The 16,379-nt window shown below is 35.3% G+C and overlaps 1 protein-coding gene across 7 annotated transcripts; it reads left to right on the top strand.

Annotated features, from left to right (window-relative positions):
- The first annotated feature begins 232 nt into the window (after positions 1–232).
- Positions 233–15,346, top strand: LOC116129105 (histone-lysine N-methyltransferase SUVR5). Of its 7 annotated transcripts, XM_031414862.1 has the most exons (12): positions 233–873; positions 2,515–3,061; positions 7,053–7,355; positions 7,456–7,566; positions 8,606–8,716; positions 9,936–12,806; positions 13,027–13,188; positions 13,719–13,835; positions 13,899–14,002; positions 14,091–14,228; positions 14,534–14,621; positions 14,954–15,346. In XM_031414862.1, the coding sequence occupies exons 2-12, from the start codon at positions 2,570–2,572 to the stop codon at positions 15,059–15,061; spliced, it is 4,605 nt and encodes a 1,534-aa protein (XP_031270722.1). In that variant the 5' UTR covers positions 233–873; positions 2,515–2,569; the 3' UTR covers positions 15,062–15,346. The 7 variants fall into 7 exon arrangements, with proteins under 7 accessions (XP_031270722.1, XP_031270720.1, XP_031270718.1 ...); XM_031414856.1 differs by lacking the exons at positions 233–873; positions 2,515–3,061 and adding an exon at positions 5,312–6,734; XM_031414861.1 differs by lacking the exons at positions 233–873; positions 2,515–3,061 and adding an exon at positions 6,598–6,734 and having other exon boundaries at positions 7,048–7,355.
- The last annotated feature ends 1,033 nt before the right edge of the window (positions 15,347–16,379 follow it).

Genomic DNA, 16,379 nt, shown 5'->3' with positions numbered 1-16,379 from the left:
TACATACCTGTACGACACATTCCACAGATGCCTAAATAGTCAATCGGTCAGTCTGATACAAATTTTAATTCAATTTTTTTTTTTTTTCTTAAAAAAAATTAACACCCTGAACAAATTCACCCTCTTGTCTTGCCTAGCCAACTCAACCGAACCCAAACACCACAACAAAAACAACCATGGATAAAGGTGATCTCCCCCCTCTTTAAAGGTACATTACCTCTACTACTCTTCCATATTCTTTTTATTATTTCTTTCTTTTATTTTTATTGCCTTAGACATATTAACATACATACGTGTATGTCACATTTTTCCAGTCAATTTCGTCACCCAACTCATCCAATTCTTCCTTCTCCCTTATATCAAAAACTAAAACCACCCCCAAACCCGTCTTTGCTTTTTTTGTTTTTTTTTTTTAATTTTAAATGGGTTGGTTTTAATTTTTGGCTACATGCTGGATTTTGTTGATCTGGATTTTTGATTATGGACCCACCTTCTAGGTTTAGGGCATGTTTTACATGTTCATGATCAGGTTAATAGTTCTGGTTATTAAGGATCTATTATGGGTTTATGACATTATGGTACCAATTTAATAGTGATAATTTAGGATTTTAATGCAATTTTGCTTCTGGGTTCCTTTGATAATTCCGGAAAAATTATGGGTTCTTGCTATCTGAGTCTTGAGGTTTTTCGTTGATAATTTATTTGAAGTGCAAGTCGTTGTACATGAATCAAGATGACCTTCTAGTCACGCAACACTGTTGTTATGCAGTTTAGTGTAATGTACGCTGGTAATTAGCAAGATGTGACGGAGACAATTTGTAACGTGTACACAGTGATTGACCATTGATTTGATTTTTTATATTCTGCTTCATGGTTCGAGTTCAGCCTCTGAATGTTTTCAATTTTATATAAATTTATGGATTTTTGTTTTGATTGATTTGATTGAATACCTTACTTATTTAGCTATGAACTTCATTTCCTAGTAGTAAACGAGTATAACCTTTTTCCTATCTTTCCAAATATGATCTTAACTTTTTCCTAATTTCTAGTATTTAATTGAAATAAAATGATCAATTAAAGCATATCTTTTTTTTATTTTTTTGTTTTACTTGGTTATATGTAATATAATTGTTTGTCTTTACAAATTTTAGGCTCGTGCACAAGTTTCACGAATAATTAGAATCATGTTAGTGAAAAATTATTGTGATAGGGAATGCTTTAGAAAATATAAAGAAGTAATGTGAATCGGGTCACTTTACCTACAGATTACTTTAGAATTTCATGATGATGAAGATTATAGATAATAATCTTAATGTCTGAGCTTAATGAATTAGGAAACAGATTTAGTAGAATTATACTTGCATTAATCATGCATGGACAGATAATGTGTTTGGATTTTTTTATTTTTTATTTTTTGTTGATGAATAACGGTAGATGAAGAAAAAATAAAATGTCCAAGGGGTTACAACCTGAGGACAATGGTTGATACTAACTTACAGAGTTAGTCATGTATACATAATTTTCGTTCTTGCTTTTTTGGTTTATATTCTTTGAAAACAATTAGAGTATATTCCTGAAATATACATGAAGTTGCTCCATTTCTGTAGTGAATACCTTGTTTGACATTGAGTTTGTTGCTCGTAAATTCAGTGGTAATTAAAATGTTGAGTAAAAGAACTTGCTTTTTGAACAATAATCTATTGTAATCAATAGTTCTATGACATGCTTCCCTTAGCTCTTATTACTAATTGAAGCATGGACATTAAAACCAACTGTTTAATTGGAAATGCCAAAATATAGTTTTTTTCTCCTCTTTCTAATTCCAGTTCCTCAGCTCTTCAGCCTATGAAGTTAATCTTCCTTTTTATTTTTCTTTTCGAAAACGAATAAATGAGAATCTATACATCTACCATTACTTTGTCCCTCTGTCCACATTATGATTTTAGACTATAACATTGTGATTGGATGTGATTAGTCCTTTTACATGCTACTGCTATACGAGTTCAAGTTTCCATTTCGTTTTTGACATGTTATTTTTGCACAACTTGGTGTATCAATATGAACTAAATGGGGACATACATATTTTCATGCTTTTGGGAAATAAATAAATAGGCACTTATATTTGTGAGGAAGAAAGGTAGAATACATGTGCTGAAAGACTAAATTATGTGATGTTTTGAGTTAGTCTCTGCCTCTTGACTCATCTTCCTTGCTTCATTTTTGAAGATCTTTGTTTCCGCAGTTGGATGGTTAGGTGATAACAAATTGACAACCGCAATATGTTTCAGCTTGTTTAGTGAAAAGTCTGCCCTCCTTTCTTTTAACACATGCACACATGTACATTCATATACTATTTAACATCTTCTTTAAGGCAATTTGGAGGATATATTTCTCTAATTTTATATTCACTGCAGTCTTCACTAAATCTTGTTGGTATATGTAACACATGCATATATGCATCTTATATGGTACATTTATCTGACTTTTTCATGGGTTTGAACTTTATTTGAACAGGGAGTTGAGTTATGGTTAAGGATTATGCACACATTATACAACTGCACTGATTTTAATGCAAATTATGGAAGTGCTTCCCTGTTCTGGTGTTCAGTATGTTGGGGAGTCTGATGCTAAACAGAGTTCAGGGACAGATTTTGTTTATGACAGAGAAGCTAATTGCTTTCAACATGAAAATCAAGTTCAAACGGAAGATGTTAGAGTGGGTGATTTGTTAAATGTAAAAGGGCCTCTATTGGAAACACAAGGTGAAGGTCGAGGGACAGGGACAGGGGCTGAGTTGCAAATTTCACAAGGACATCATAGTGGAGCTTCACAATTTGACTCTCAAGTCGAGGGCCAAAGATCTTGTGGTTCCCATGATTTTGAAGATGATGACTTAAATGCACAAAATGATTGCACAGGACCTTATCAAGCCTCTGAAAACTCTAATTTAATTGTGGATACAATTGAAAGCGAGTTGCCATGTGATAATAGAGAGGGAGAGTCATTTCTTTCAGAGCCCCAGTGGCTAGAACATGATGAATGTGTTGCACTGTGGGTCAAGGTAGTTGCTAATGTTTATATCTTTTGCTTCTATCATATTTTTTTTAATTATTATTCATGGTTTATGTGCATATTTTGTACTGGTTTTTGTGAATTCTCTAACTATATGAGGCTTAAAATTTGTGCTACTGGTGCATGGTGTTTATAAAACTGTTAGATTATGCTATTTAACATCTTTTATATTAAGCCAAAGGCGCTTATTATCTGATAAAAGTATTTTTATATTTCGTTTTGTTGTTGATATCCGTATGCTGTACAAAAAATATAAATGTTCCCTGAATTTATTTTCATGTTGATACTTTCATTTTCTCCAAGTATAGTGGAGGGGAAAGTGGCAGGCAGGAATCAGATGTGCTAGGGCTGACTGGCCTTTATCAACTTTGAAAGCAAATCCAACTCATGACCGGAAGAAGTATTTTGTGATATTTTTCCCCCATACCAGAAATTACTCTTGGGCAGATATGCTGCTTGTCCAATCAATCAATGAGTTTCCTCAGCCTATCGCCTATAGGACACATAAGGTTGGATTAAAGATGGTTAAAGATTTGACTGTTGCGCGTCGGTATATAATGCAAAAGCTTGCAGTTGGCATGCTGAATATTGTGGACCAGTTTCATACAGAGGTTCGTGATTTCGTGTGTCTTTCTTTGATGTGAATTTTGGCCTTTACTTTTGTGTTAGTTTTCAATATTCATTAAAGCGATCTGTTCAAAACTTGTGCAGGCTTTGGTAGAGACTGCTCGTAATGTGATTGTTTGGAAGGAATTTGCTATGGAGGCTTCTCGCTGTGTTGGTTATTCTGATCTTGGAAGGATGCTCCTCAAGCTTCAAAGCGTAAATCTCTAACACTTTGATAGTTTGGACATTGGATCATTTTCTCTTCAGAAAAAATTAATATAACGAATGTTATTACCTTCATTTAATTCTCCATAGATATTAGACAAATTACAATGGTTAATATTATTGAGCTCTTTTTGGTAGATAGAAAGAGTGATTCTAGTGGCAAACTCTCATCCTATATACTTGAAGATTCTCTTATTCCCATGCAAGTGGATGTAGGATTTGGGTATAGCATGTTAGTATAGGAGTGTAATATTTTGACAGGAAATTTTTATGCGAGTATCAAACTTAAAATTTCAATTAATTTTATGGTTATGTCCTGGAAATGAATTGGATTGAGCTAAATGGTGAAAAAAATTATATGCGGATGACCCTAGTTGTTGGGATTCAGGGCTATATTGATGTGAGTTGAATATAGGGCCCCCATCCCTATTGCAGCCAAACCATAATCTCAACCTGACACTTCCATGCTGCCGTACCCCCTTATGAACTGCCAATTCACATTTTGATAATCCCACTCTCTGCAACTGTTCGAGATCACATATGCACACGTGTCACTAAATTTGTCATCAAATTGTCTTGTATATCTTTGCTGTTATGAGTGTTGTGTTTGTTCACATGAAGAATATGGATACTGTTCATTTCTGTACGTTTGAGTTGTTATTGCAATGTTTGTTACTGCAAGTTATACTTTGTGTGAGTGTTGATGTGCATGTGTGTACGTGAGAAAGTATTGATGTTTTGCATAATACATGTAATTTGTATAGACTGTTAAATTAATTGAGCCAGGGTGTACAAATCAACTGGCAGATAAATTTAATTTGTAATTCTAGCATAATACATAAACCTATTGAATTCTAGCATAGTTTAATTTGTAATTTTACCATAAATTTTTAGTTCTTTTTGTGTGTTAATTTATCTTTACATGTACTTAGCAGAGTTTTGTTTTTCCCTGATATCTCTATCTTTCCTTCTCTCCGATTGGGTAGAGGGTTTTTTAGCTATGGTTTAATCATGCTTCTCTTCTCGACAGATGATATTGCAACGCTACATCAATTCTGACTGGCTAGGTCATTCTTTTCCCTCTTGGGTACAGCGATGTCAAAATGCACATAGTGCTGAATCTATTGAACTGCTGAAAGATGTATGTCATACTCTGACTTACTTTTTTGTTAAATATAATAGATTTCTGCTGAGGTAATAAATTAGGTAGCACTAGATTTAGCGAGTGCCATATTAAACCTGAGGACAATGGTTGATACTAACTTATAGAGTTAGTCATCTATACATAATTTTCGTTCTTGCTTTTTTGGTTTATATTCTTTGAAAACAATTAGAGTATATTCCTGAAATATACATGAACTTGCTCCATTTCTGTAGTGAAGACCTTGTTTGACATTGAGTTTGTTGCTCGTAAATTCAGTGGTAATTAAAATGTTGAGTAAAAGAACTTGCTTTTTGAACAATAATCTATTGTAATCAATAGTTCTATGACATGCTTCCCTTAGCTCTTATTACTAATTGAAGCATGGACATTAAAACCAACTGTTTAATTGGAAATGCCAAAATATAGTTTTTTTCTCCTCTTTCTAATTCCAGTTCCTCAGCTCTTCAGCCTATGAAGTTAATCTTCCTTTTTATTTTTCTTTTCGAAAACAAATAAATGAGAATCTATACATCTACCATTACTTTGTCCCTCTGTCCACATTATGATTTTAGACTATAACATTGTGATTGGATGTGATTAGTCCTTTTACATGCTACTGCTATACGAGTTCAAGTTTCCATTTCGTTTTTGACATGTTATTTTTGCACAACTTGGTGTATCAATATGAACTAAATGGGGACATACATATTTTCATGCTTTTGGGAAATAAATAAATAGGCACTTATATTTGTGAGGAAGAAAGGTAGAATACATGTGCTGAAAGACTAAATTATGTGATGTTTTGAGTTAGTCTCTGCCTCTTGACTCATCTTCCTTGCTTCATTTTTGAAGATCTTTGTTTCCACAGTTGGATGGTTAGGTGATAACAATTTGACAACCGCAATATGTTTCAGCTTGTTTAGTGAAAAGTCTGCCCTCCTTTCTTTTAACACATGCACACATGTACATTCATATACTATTTAACATCTTCTTTAAGGCAATTTGGAGGATATATTTCTCTAATTTTATATTCACTGCAGTCTTCACTAAATCTTGTTGGTATATGTAACACATGCATATATGCATCTTATATGGTACATTTATCTGACTTTTTCATGGGTTTGAACTTTATTTGAACAGGGAGTTGAGTTATGGTTAAGGATTATGCACACATTATACAACTGCACTGATTTTAATGCAAATTATGGAAGTGCTTCCCTGTTCTGGTGTTCAGTATGTGGGGGAGTCTGATGCTAAACAGAGTTCAAAGACAGATTTTGTTTATGACGGAGAATCTAATTGCTTTCAACATGAAAATCAAGTTCAAACGGAAGATGTTAGAGTGGGTGATTTGTTAAATGTAAAAGGGCCTCTATTGGAAACACAAGGTGAAGGTCGAGGGATAGGGACAGGGGCTGAGTTGCAAATTTCACAAGGACATCATAGTGGAGCTTCACAATTTGACTCTCAAGTCGAGGGCCAAAGATCTTGTGGTTCCCATGATTTTGAAGATGATGACTTAAATGCACAAAATGATTGCACAGGACCTTATCAAGCCTCTGAAAACTCTAATTTAATTGTGGATACGATTGAAAGCGAGTTGCCATGTGATAATAGAGAGGGAGAGTCATTTCTTTCAGAGCCCCAGTGGCTAGAACATGATGAATGTGTTGCACTGTGGGTCAAGGTAGTTGCTAATGTTTATATCTTTTGCTTCTATCATATTTTTTTAATTATTATTCATGGTTTATGTGCATATTTTGTACTGGTTTTTGTGAATTCTCTAACTATATGAGGCTTAAATTTTGTGCTACTGTTGCATGGTGTTTATAAAACCGTTAGATTATGCTATTTAACATCTTTTATATTAAGCCAAAGGCGCTTATTATCTGATAAAAGTATTTTTATATTTCGTTTTGTTGTTGATATCCGTATGCTGTACAAAAAATATAAATGTACCCTGAATTTATTTTCATGTTGATACTTTCATTTTCTCCAAGTATAGTGGAGGGGAAAGTGGCAGGCAGGAATCAGATGTGCTAGGGCTGACTGGCCTTTATCAACTTTGAAAGCAAAGCCAACTCATGACCGGAAGAAGTATTTTGTGATATTTTTCCCCCATACCAGAAATTACTCTTGGGCAGATATGCTGCTTGTCCAATCAATCAATGAGTTTCCTCAGCCTATCGCCTATAGGACACATAAGGTTGGATTAAAGATGGTTAAAGATTTGACTGTTGCGCGTAGGTATATAATGCAAAAGCTTGCAGTTGGCATGCTGAATATTGTGGACCAGTTTCATACAGAGGTTCGTGATTTCGTGTGTCTTTCTTTGATGTGAATTTTGGCCTTTACTTTTGTGTTAGTTTTCAATATTCATTAAAGCGATCTGTTCAAAACTTGTGCAGGCTTTGGTAGAGACTGCTCGTAATGTGATTGTTTGGAAGGAATTTGCTATGGAGGCTTCTCGCTGTGTTGGTTATTCTGATCTTGGAAGGATGCTCCTCAAGCTTCAAAGCGTAAATCTCTAACACTTTGATAGTTTGGACATTGGATCATTTTCTCTTCAGAAAAAATTAATATAACGAATGTTATTACCTTCATTTAATTCTCCATAGATATTAGACAAATTACAATGGTTAATATTATTGAGCTCTTTTTGGTAGATAGAAAGAGTGATTCTAGTGCCAAACTCTCATCCTATATACTTGAAGATTCTCTTATTCCCATGCAAGTGGATGTAGGATTTGGGTATAGCATGTTAGTATAGGAGTGTAATATTTTGATAGGAAATTTTTATGCGAGTATCAAACTTAAAATTTCAATTAATTTTATGGTTATGTCCTGGAAATGAATTGGATTGAGCTAAATGGTGAAAAAAGTTATATGCGGATGACCCTAGTTGTTGGGATTCAGGGCTATATTGATGTGAGTTGAGTATCCGGCCCCCATCCCTATTGCAGCCAAACCATAATCTCAACCTGACACTTCCATGCTGCCGTACCCTCTTATGAACTGCCAATTCACATTTTGATAATCCCACTCTCTGCAACTGTTCGAGATCATAAATGCACACGTGTCACTAAATTTGTCATCAAATTGTCTTGTATATCTTTGCTGTTATGAGTGTTGTGTTTGTTCACATGAAGAATATGGATACTGTTAATTTCTGTACGTTTGAGTTGTTATTGCAATGTTTGTTACCGCAAGTTATACTTTGTGTGAGTGTTGATGTGCATGTATGTACGTGAGAAAGTATTGATGTTTTGCATAATACATGTAATTTGTATAGACTGTTAAATTAATTGAGTCAGGGTGTACAAATCAACTGGCAGATAAATTTAATTTGTAATTCTAGCATAATACATAAACCTATTGAATTCTAGCATAGTTTAATTTGTAATTTTACCATAAATTTTTAGTTCTTTTTGTGTGTTAATTTATCTTTACATGTACTTAGCAGAGTTTTGTTTTTCCCTGATATCTCTATCTTTCCTTCTCTCCGATTGGGTAGAGGGTTTTTTAGCTATGGTTTAATCATGCTTCTCTTCTCGACAGATGATATTGCAACGCTACATCAATTCTGACTGGCTAGGTCATTCTTTTCCCTCTTGGGTACAGCGATGTCAAAATGCACATAGTGCTGAATCTATTGAACTGCTGAAAGATGTATGTCATACTCTGACTTACTTTTTTGTTAAATATAATAGATTTCTGCTGAGGTAATAAATTAGGTAGCACTAGATTTAGCGAGTGCCATATTAGAGGATGGTTTTAATTCAAAATAAAATGTTATTCACAGGCAAAAATCATTAGCCAGGCCTAAAATTTTGGAAATTGTTAGTCAAATGGTAACTTTGGGGTTTTTAATCAATCTCTCCCCTAACAGTTAAAGAAATTTGTTAGAAACCACCTATACTAACCTGTTCTGTTTAATTGACTGTTAATTGTCCATTATAAAGACTAAAAAAGTCCATTTTGCCCTTCAGAAAATTAGTAAATGAATAATTTGAAATGCAGAATGATTAAAATATCATATCAACAAGTGATTAATTTTTGCAATATGTTAGTAATAGTGGTTTCTGATTAATTTTTTTAAACATTAGAGAGAAGATTGATTAAAAATTCCAAAATTATCATCTGACTGATAATTTCTAAAACTTTAGGGGTGGTTAATGATTTTTGCCCTGTTATACTTTACATCTTAGTTTCCAAATATTGTATAAGTTATGCAAGATTTTTGTCTTTATTTTTTTTTTTTTTATTTATTTTTTTGGTTACCTAAATTTCCTGCTTGTTTCAAAAGGATGAGTTGATGTAATATGAAATGTTCAACTTCCCTGATTTTTTTTCTTACAATAATACTACTCTTCCCAAAACTTGTCCCAAATTTTATATCCCAAGTGATGTGTCATTATATGTGGCATTGAAATGTAAATAAAATTGATGATGCATTGAATGATATAGCAATACAATAGCATATCATTTGGGATGTGAAATTTGGAATAAGTATATGAGATGATTAGTATTACTCTTTTTTTAAAGCAAATTTTGATGGATACTTAAAATCCATTAGGTATGGCTTTTTTACATCGAGTTTACTAATACAACTTATTAAAATAGAGCTTGCTTTGAAAATAGTTGTTGGTTTGGTTGTATCCTTTCAAATTGCTTATGATGCGTGCTGCTGTTTGAATTAACTATTTATTGGAATATTGTAACTGGTAGATGAACTTGTGACATATTACTCTATTACTTCAGTGCCTAGTGAGGAATGTATGCATATGCTAGTAACAGATCGCTTGTTCACTCGTGGCAAATGAACACCAACTCTTTTTGAGTGTTCTTAAATCTTTTTCTGATATGTTTCTGCTCCGCTTTCCTTCAGGAACTATATGATTTTATACTGTGGAATGAAGTTAACTCTCTCTGGGATGCACCAGTGCAGCCCACACTGGGTTCTGAGTGGAAAACTTGGAAGCACGAAGTTATGAAATGGTTTTCGACATCTCATCCCCTATCTAATGGCGGAGAGTTGGAGCAGCGGAGCAGCGATGGTCCCTCTACCACAAGTCTTCAAGCTAGCAGAAAGAGGCCCAAACTGGAAGTTCGCCGTGCTGAGCCACATGCTTCTGTAATGGAAAACAATGATTCAAATCAGCCTCTGGCTTTTGAAATTGACTCTGAATTTTTCAATAGTCGAGACACTGTGAATGCTGCTACATTTGCATCTGAGCTCTCTAAAGGGGAATATTTTAGGGAGGCAACTGCACAAACAGATACACCAACTAGTGTGGCTGATAGATTGGATGGAATTGTAGTTGGAGCTGGAAATTCTGAGGTCATGCAGACCAAAGATGCTGAAGGGACACCTGGGAATGGAGAGGTTAAAGAATCGTTATATACAACTAACCAAACCAAATATATGGAATGGACACCTGTTAATGAGGTGATCAGTAGAAAATCTTTAGATTCTGGCAATAGGAATCGACAGTGTGTAGCTTTTATTGAATCTAAGGGAAGACAGTGTGTGAGGTGGGCAAATGATGGTGATGTTTACTGTTGTGTACATTTGGCCTCTCGTTTTATAGGTAGTGCTACAAAAGCAGAAGCACTCTCTGCTGATACACCCATGTGTGAAGGTACAACAGTTCTTGGTACTAGATGTAAGCACCGGGCTCTATATGGCTCTTCATTCTGTAAGAAACACAGACCAAGGAATGATGCTGAAAAGACTGCAAATTCATCAGAAAATGTGCTTAAGAGAAAGCATGATACTATTTCTGGTTCAGAAACAACATCTTGCAGAGATGTAGTATTGGTAGGAGAAGCTGTCACTCCCCTCGAAGTGGACCCTCTCTCAGTCATGGATGGCGATTCTATCATGAGAAAAAACAGCTTAATTGAAAAGCCTGAGCATTCTGGTAAAGAATATAATGCCACTGAAGCGCTGCACTGTATTGGTTTGTACTCACACACTGGCAGTAATCCATGTTATGAAAGTCCAAAGCGACACTCATTATATTGTGATAAACATCTTCCTAGCTGGCTTAAGCGTGCAAGGAATGGTAAGAGTAGGATAATATCAAAAGAAGTGTTTGTAGACCTTTTGAAGGATTGCTGCTCGCTTCAGCAAAAATTGCAATTACATCAAGCATGTGAACTATTTTACAAGCTCTTCAAGAGTATTTTATCCCTACGAAACCCTGTTCCTATGGAAATTCAACTTCAGTGGGCCCTTTCTGAAGCTTCAAAAGATTTTGGTATTGGGGAATTCTTAATGAAGCTGGTTTGTAGTGAAAAGGAGAGACTCAATAGGATATGGGGGTTCAATGAGGATTCGCATGTTTCCTCCTCTGTCATGGAAAAATCGGCTCCTTTGCCATCGGCAGTTGATGGAAGTTGTGAAGATGACAAGAAAATTAAGTGCAAAATTTGCTCCCAGGTGTTTCGTGATAATCAAGAAATTGGTACCCACTGGATGGAAAATCATAAGAAGGAATCACAATGGCTGTTCAGAGGTTATGCTTGTGCTATCTGCCTGGATTCATTTACTAACAAGAAAGTTCTGGAATCCCATGTGCATGAGAGACACTGTGTTGAATTTGTTGATCGGTACATGCTTCTCCAATGTATGCCTTGTGGTAACCATTTTGGGAATTCAGAAGAGCTATGGTTGCATGTGCTATCAGTTCATTCTATCGATTTTAGAATGTCAAATGTTGCTCAGCAGCATAATATGTCTGTGGATGGGTATTCACCATTGAAGCTTGAGCTGGGTAATTCAGCTTCTATAAATCACCCTGAAAATTCAGGAGCTGGTAGAAAATTTATTTGCAGGTTTTGTGGCTTGAAGTTTGATCTGCTACCTGATCTTGGTCGTCACCATCAGGCTGCTCATATGGGACCAAGTGTAATCGGCCCTCAGTCCCCAAAGAAGGGGATTCGTTACTATGCATATAAATTAAAATCTGGGAGACTTAGTCGTCCTAGATTTAAGAAAGGTCTGGGGGCAGTGTCATATAGGATCAGGAACAGGGGTGCTGCAAATATGAAGAAGCGCATCCAAGCTTCAAAATCACTAGTTATGGGGGAAATAAGTGTTCAGCCTCCTGTAAGTGAGGCAGTGAATCTTGGCAGATTAGTTGAATCCCAGTGCTCATCAGTTTCAAAAACATTGCTTTCTGAGATCCGGAAAACAAAACCTTGGCCCAATAACCTTGATATCTTATCCATTGCTCGCTTAGCTTGCTGCAAGGTGAGCCTCAAAGCCTCACTAGAGGAGAAATATGGAGTATTGCCTGAACGTTTATATCTTAAGGCAGCCAAGCTTTGCAGTGAGCAAAACATTCAGGTGGAGTGGCACCAAGATGGATTTGTATGTCCTAATGGATGTAAAATTTTCAAGGACCCACATCTGCTGTCTCCATTAGTACCTCTTCCTTTTGTGGAACGACAACCTGCAGATTTTTCAGAACAGATGAATGATGAGTGGGAGGTGGATGAGTGTCATTATATCATTGATTCATATCATTTGGGACAAAGGCCCTTGCATAAGGATACCATTTTGTGTGATGATATAAGCTTTGGGCAGGAATCTATTCCAGTTGCTTGTATTGTAGATGACAGTCTTTTGGACTCCCTTTGTGTACCAGCTGGTAGCTCAGATTGCCAAAATTTTAGAAGCTCCATGCCTTGGGAGAGTTTCACCTATGTTACAAAGCCAGTGCTTGATCAGTCCCTTGATCTTGATGCTGAGGTGCAAATTTGTGGGCTATTTTAGCCATTTTATCGAACTGATTCAATTTCGATTCTTATCTCCCTGTTTATCCAAAATGTATGTCACTTGGGTGCTCACACAATGCACTTGTGGGCATGGCATTCGCGATTATGACGGTCTTTTAGACTGATCAATAATTTCTTCTTCTTATTATTTTTTTTCTCTCTGAGAAAGAATAATAGATTTTTTCATTGTGCAGAGTTTGCAATTGGGATGTGCCTGCTCGCAATCAATATGCTGTCCAGAAACATGCAATCATGTTTACCTCTTCGATAATGACTATGAAGATGCAAAAGACATTTATGGGCAACCCATGCATGGCAGGTTTGCATATGATCAGAGAGGGCGAATTATTGTTGAGGTAATGCCATTTATTCTATTATCAGCCATTACTATCTTTGGCTAGTTTTAAGACTGTCCTTTTTCTGAGCTTCTATTTTTTTTTTTTTTTTTTTTCTCATATATAGGATTTTTTAGCGCTTTTTGGCCAGAAGTCTGGTCTTTTCTTTCTTCCTGCAAAATGTAGATAAATTTCAATAATGAATCAGACATGTTATTTTTTCTGCCTTTGCTACTTTCTGCTGCAACAAGTTATGTCTGTGGATTCCATTGAGCCAAACAGGAGCATCGACTTGATTTGTTGCATATGTTTGTGAATACATGTTTCTGGATTGTTTACTGTGAAAAATATTTATTAGAAAGATTATGAACTGAGTTAAAATGTTGGTCAATAGGACCATGGTGTTAAAGACTGGTAAATCTTTGATTTTGGGTTGCCTCTCTGAGTTCAAAGTCTATGGGTAAAAAAGATGGGCTGTTGGTTCTGGTGGACTTATCTTTTAAGTTCCTGGTAAGACCAGTATTTTCACTCTTTTCTTGGAAACTCTGCAGGAGGGTTACCTTGTTTATGAGTGCAATCGCAGGTGCAGCTGCAATAAAAGCTGTCCAAATAGGGTTTTGCAGAATGGAGTATGCGTGAAATTGGAAGTCTTTAAAACTGAGAACAAGGTAATGCTTTGAATTTTTCATTATTTTCTTTTAGCATTAACTGATCTCCGTGTTTATTTTTAGGGTTGGGCAGTTAGGGCGGGAGAAGCAATTCTTCGAGGTACATTTGTATGTGAGTACATTGGGGAGGTTTTAGATGAGCAGGAGGCAGACAAGAGGCGCATCAGGTTTGCTTTCTTGCAAAATACAGTTCCTTTTTTGTGCTTTATGTTAGCCTTTTATGCTATATAATAAATAGCTAAGTTGGATGCTCAGGTATGGCGCAGAAGGTTGCGGTTATATGTTCAATGTTGACGCTCAAATCAATGATATGGGCAGATTGATTGAAGAACAGGCTCAATATGTCATTGATGCCTCTAAGTACGGAAATGTTTCAAGATTCATCAATCATAGGTGAGGAAAGAGTTAGTGGGTTTTGTTACCTGAAGTTATTAGAAAGTAATTTGTCTCTGCTCTGGCTTATAAAGAGTGGGGTCTTAGCATCAACAGCTTTTCTGAAAGTGCTTCTTTGAAAAGCCTTAAATTTGAAGAAAGATGTGTTAACATTCAAGGGATATATTAGCCTAGACAGAGTAAATAATGAAACATGTGTGGCTAAGTGGTCGGATTAGGCTTTGCTGATTGCAGTTATGGTTTACTTTGCTTATGGATGGTAAATCAGTAGATTTGCTGCTGACACTTATTCTTTTCTTCTGTAGCTGCTTGCCAAATCTTGTGAATCACCAAATTCTCGTGGACAGCATGGATTATCAGCGTGCACACATTGGTCTCTATGCAAGTCGAGATGTAAGCATTCCAATTGCTTGTAAATTATATGGATAACATGTTGTACACTTGAATATTTTGAGGCGCAGATTTCTTTCCCCGTAATGTTTTATGCGTTTAAGATCATTGATTTTTTTTAACTGTAATACATGATTTGTTGCTGGAAAATATGGAGCTTTTAACTCATGGCCTGGGCAAGATATTATAGGAGTTTCATTCTTTTCCTTTTGTGATAGTTATTATGTTGCCCGTAATTTTTCCTTGAATATATCACCTAGTATTTGTGACTTCAAAGAAACTATAGTTGTCCAAATTATGTGCTTTGTTTAAACTTCTGACATTTTTGTAAGCAGATTGCCATTGGTGAAGAACTGACATACGACTATCACTATAAACTACTTGCTGGGGAAGGATGTCCATGCCAATGCGGAACTTCGAAGTGCCGGGGACGGCTTTACTAAATCTTTAACTGACACCAAGTGTTGTCTCTCCAGCTCATGGATAGAAGTCAGTAGGAGACTAACTGGGGAATTGAAAGATCCAAGTCTTGTTGCAGAAGAGCTGCTTATAGTTGCATTGTCAAGTTGGTCACTTTTTCATGAAGGAACCTGATCATGGAGGTTTTTTTATTTTTTTGGTTTTTCCTCAAGTAGATTGTAAATCATGCTCTCTAGTTGTAGATGCATTTGGAAGATATGATGATGAAAACTCAATTCTTTATTTAGTGAATTGTTTTAGTTATGCTCCAAGTTCTTAGCTACTCCTGTTATGAGGTTAGCCAAAGGTTTAAGAAAAGTTGGTCTTCTAATTCATGATTGGCCAATGTGTGTGTGTGTGTGTGTGACAGAATTTCTTAAGAAATGGTAACCAAACATTTAAACGAAGGAAAATGTTACGGTCTACAAGTGAGAACAACACATTTTACAAACATTTTTTAATGAAAGGTTGTTCCATTTTTTATACAAATCAAAGATTGGTCATGAAAGAGGAATCTTTAGATTTTGTTGAGAAGAAAGTCAAAAGATATTCGACAAACCTCTCCTTTTGTGGTCGGATGGAAAACCTTTTACTTATTAGAGTTAGTTATACTTAGAGGGTTTTGTGTATGAGTTGTTGGAAAGGTATTTATTACATTTGTGCAATTATCTTGGTCTATTAGATTTGTAAGGTGTTTTATAACTTTGAGAATTTAACAGACTTTAATGTTGGTTTTGATACTTAGATTAAAAAAAAAAAAAAAAGGGCTCTTTCTAAAGAAAAGAAAAGCCCATTTCTATTATTACCCAAAAACATTAATATGTTGTTACTAGAAAGATCAAGGACAAAGAATATAGAGGTATGTATACATTCAAATGTAATTGAAAATTGTTTGCTTATATTTGTATTGTTGAGAGGTGCAGAAATTGAAATCTGATCAATAAACTGCAGAGAAAGCAACTTAACATTTGAGATAAAGTCGAACAAGGCACATGCGTTGTGCATAATACAAGTTCATGTGAGCCAAAACATGGTACAGTTGCCTATTGTTATGTAACTGTCTCTTTGTTTCCAGAAATTGGGGCAGTGTTTTTTATTCATCATCCAGGAAGCATGTATCTCTCAAAATACGTTAGTACGTAACCAACACAAATCATTTGGGTTAATTAATTAGACATAAAAAAATATTAAAGAATTCACCAAACCCGTCTATAGATTTGAATGAGTCAAAGAAATTATGTTTTGATAAAAAGGTAAGTCATTAATGAAGGAAGAAAAATATACACTCCATTAAAAGCTACT

Source organism: Pistacia vera, unplaced genomic scaffold, assembly GCF_008641045.1.
Source record: "Pistacia vera cultivar Batoury unplaced genomic scaffold, PisVer_v2 Contig208, whole genome shotgun sequence".
In the NCBI taxonomy this organism is placed as follows: Eukaryota; Viridiplantae; Streptophyta; class Magnoliopsida; order Sapindales; family Anacardiaceae; genus Pistacia; species Pistacia vera.
The sequence above is the reverse complement of the archived record's forward strand: the minus strand, read 5'-3'. Positions and strand labels throughout refer to the sequence as shown.

Bases quoted from the DNA above. Each gene is read 5' to 3' on its own strand.
- LOC116129105 (XM_031414862.1), top strand. From the start codon at position 2,570: ATGCAAATTATGGAAGTGCTTCCCTGTTCTGGTGTTCAGTATGTTGGG. The intron at 8,717-9,935 runs GTATGTCATACT...GCTTTCCTTCAG, and splicing joins CTATTGAACTGCTGAAAGAT to GAACTATATGATTTTATACT. The intron at 12,807-13,026 runs GTGCAAATTTGT...TTCATTGTGCAG, and splicing joins CCCTTGATCTTGATGCTGAG to AGTTTGCAATTGGGATGTGC.